The sequence below is a fragment of the Microtus ochrogaster genome, chromosome X (genome assembly GCF_000317375.1).
Source record: "Microtus ochrogaster isolate Prairie Vole_2 chromosome X, MicOch1.0, whole genome shotgun sequence".
NCBI lineage: Eukaryota > Metazoa > Chordata > Mammalia > Rodentia > Cricetidae > Microtus > Microtus ochrogaster.
The window spans coordinates 46,651,069-46,653,092 of NC_022026.1; the positions used below are offsets into that span (position 1 = coordinate 46,651,069).

The following is a 2,024-nucleotide window of genomic DNA, read 5'->3' on the forward strand; positions in this document are numbered from 1 at the left end:
CTCGAAAAACCAAAAAAAAAAAAAAAAGCCAGGTGGTGGTGGCACACACCTTTAATCCCAGCACTTGGGAGGCAGAGGCAGGCGAATCTCTGTGAGTTCAGGGCCAGCCTGGTCTACAGAAAAAGTTCCAGGACAGCCAGGGCTACACAGAGAAACTCCAACTCAAACAAAAACCAAAGCTGGGTGGTAATGGCATATACCTTTAATCCCAGCACACATAAAAACACAATGGGCTGATTTGAATGTTCCCCACAGTCTTAGACATTTGAATACACAGTCTTAGACATTGGTCCCTAGTTGATGGGACCTAAGAAGTGGGGGAAGCATGTCACTGGAGGTGGGCTTTGTGAGTTTAAAAGCCTCATACCATTCCCAGTATGCTCTTTGTGCTTCTTGATTGTTGCTCAAGGTGTGAGCTGTCAGCTTGCTACTCCAGCAGCCATGTGTACCTACTGCTTTGTGTCCCCCATCACATGTGATGGCAATGGACTCATATCTTTGGAACCATAAGCCCAAATATACTATCCAATAAGGTGCCTTGATCATGTTTTTATCACAGCAATAGAAAAGTGACTAATGGGGCTGGAGAGATGGCTAAGCAGTTAAAATCACCAGCTCTTCTTTCAGAGGACCTGAGTTCAATTCACAGCACCCACAAAGCAGCTCATCACTATCTTTAACTCTAGCTCCAGAGGTTCCAACACCTTCACACAGACACACATTCAGGCAAAACACCAACAGATAAAATAAAAATAAATATTTTTTAGAAATCCTCCATTTGATCAGGAAAAAATATACTTTATTTAAAAAATAAAATGAAAAAAGAAAAAAGTGACTAATACACAGAGGCAGGCAGATCTTTATGAGTTCAAAGCCAACCTGGTCTACATAGCTAGTTCCAGGCAAGCCAAATCTACACAGTGAGACTCTGTCTCAAAACCAACAAAAATAAATAAAATCAGGACCTGGGGGTATAGCTCAGTTAGGGTTCTTCCCTAGCCTGCACAAAGCACTGGATCTGATCCATAACACCACATAAACTGCTGTAGTAGTATATGCCTATAATCCCAGCACTTAAAGAGGTGGAGGCTGGAGGATCATCACATTCAAGGCCATCCCTGGCTACACAGTAACTTAAAGGCTAGCCTGGGCTACATGAGACCCTGTCTCAAAAAAGAAAATTAAAATTAAAAATATTATCTAGTAATAAAAACTGCTAAAAAGTATATTCAGGAACATTGACAAGGGGCACTCTTTATATTTCTGAGTAAAAAAGAAAAGAAAGCAGAGATTTCAGGGCCCACAACCTTCTCATTTTTGTTAAATACAAAGTTTCCTCTGAATGATGCTTAGCACATAGGGTCCATAATGTTATATAGTAAAATACCTTGAACAGTCTCCCCCAGGAAATCACCACGCCTCTCCTTATTAATCACATGCTGATATATCTTCCCAGTGGTGATGTTGTTGTCCTTATAAAGATTAATGTCCAAGAATCTTTCATAATTTCCCAGGTCCAAATCAACTTCTCCACCATCATTTAAAACAAACACTTCACCTAAAATCAAAATACAATGGAAAAATTAAAACTTACTTTGAACAGATTATTTTTCAGGCAGGCAAGAAAACTCATGCCTATAATCCCAGAACTTGTAACACTTCATGTACATGCACACATACATACAACAGACACGTGCGTGTGCATGCTTGCAGGCTCTTTGGGTATGGTAGTACTAGCCTATAGTTCCAGATACTAGAAGAGTTAAAGGGTTTGCTTGAGCCTAGTAGTTGGAAGCACACAACTCACATCCAAAAAGGAAGGGGGAAAAAGTAAAACTAATGCAAGGTTTTATGCTACAAAACAGGACAAGCCGGGCGGTGGTGGCGCAAGCCTTTAATCCCAGCACTTGGGAGGCAGAGGCAGGTGGATCTCTGTTAGTTCGAGACCAGCCTGGTCTACAGAGCTAGTTCCAGGACAGGCTCCAAAGCCACAGAGAAACCCTGTCTCGAAAAACCAAAAAAAA

The 2,024-nt window shown here is 41.3% G+C and overlaps 1 protein-coding gene across 3 annotated transcripts in view; it reads right to left on the minus strand.

Annotated features, from left to right (window-relative positions):
• Ctps2 (CTP synthase 2) overlaps window positions 1-2,024 on the minus strand; it is a 117,750-nt gene that overhangs the window by 107,545 nt on the left and 8,181 nt on the right. For all 3 annotated transcript variants that reach the window (XM_005358772.2, XM_005358771.2, XM_013350599.2), the window contains exon 3: window positions 1,388-1,558. In XM_005358772.2, coding sequence (XP_005358829.1) covers window positions 1,388-1,558 — 171 coding nt within the window. The remainder of the gene's footprint in view (window positions 1-1,387; window positions 1,559-2,024) is intronic.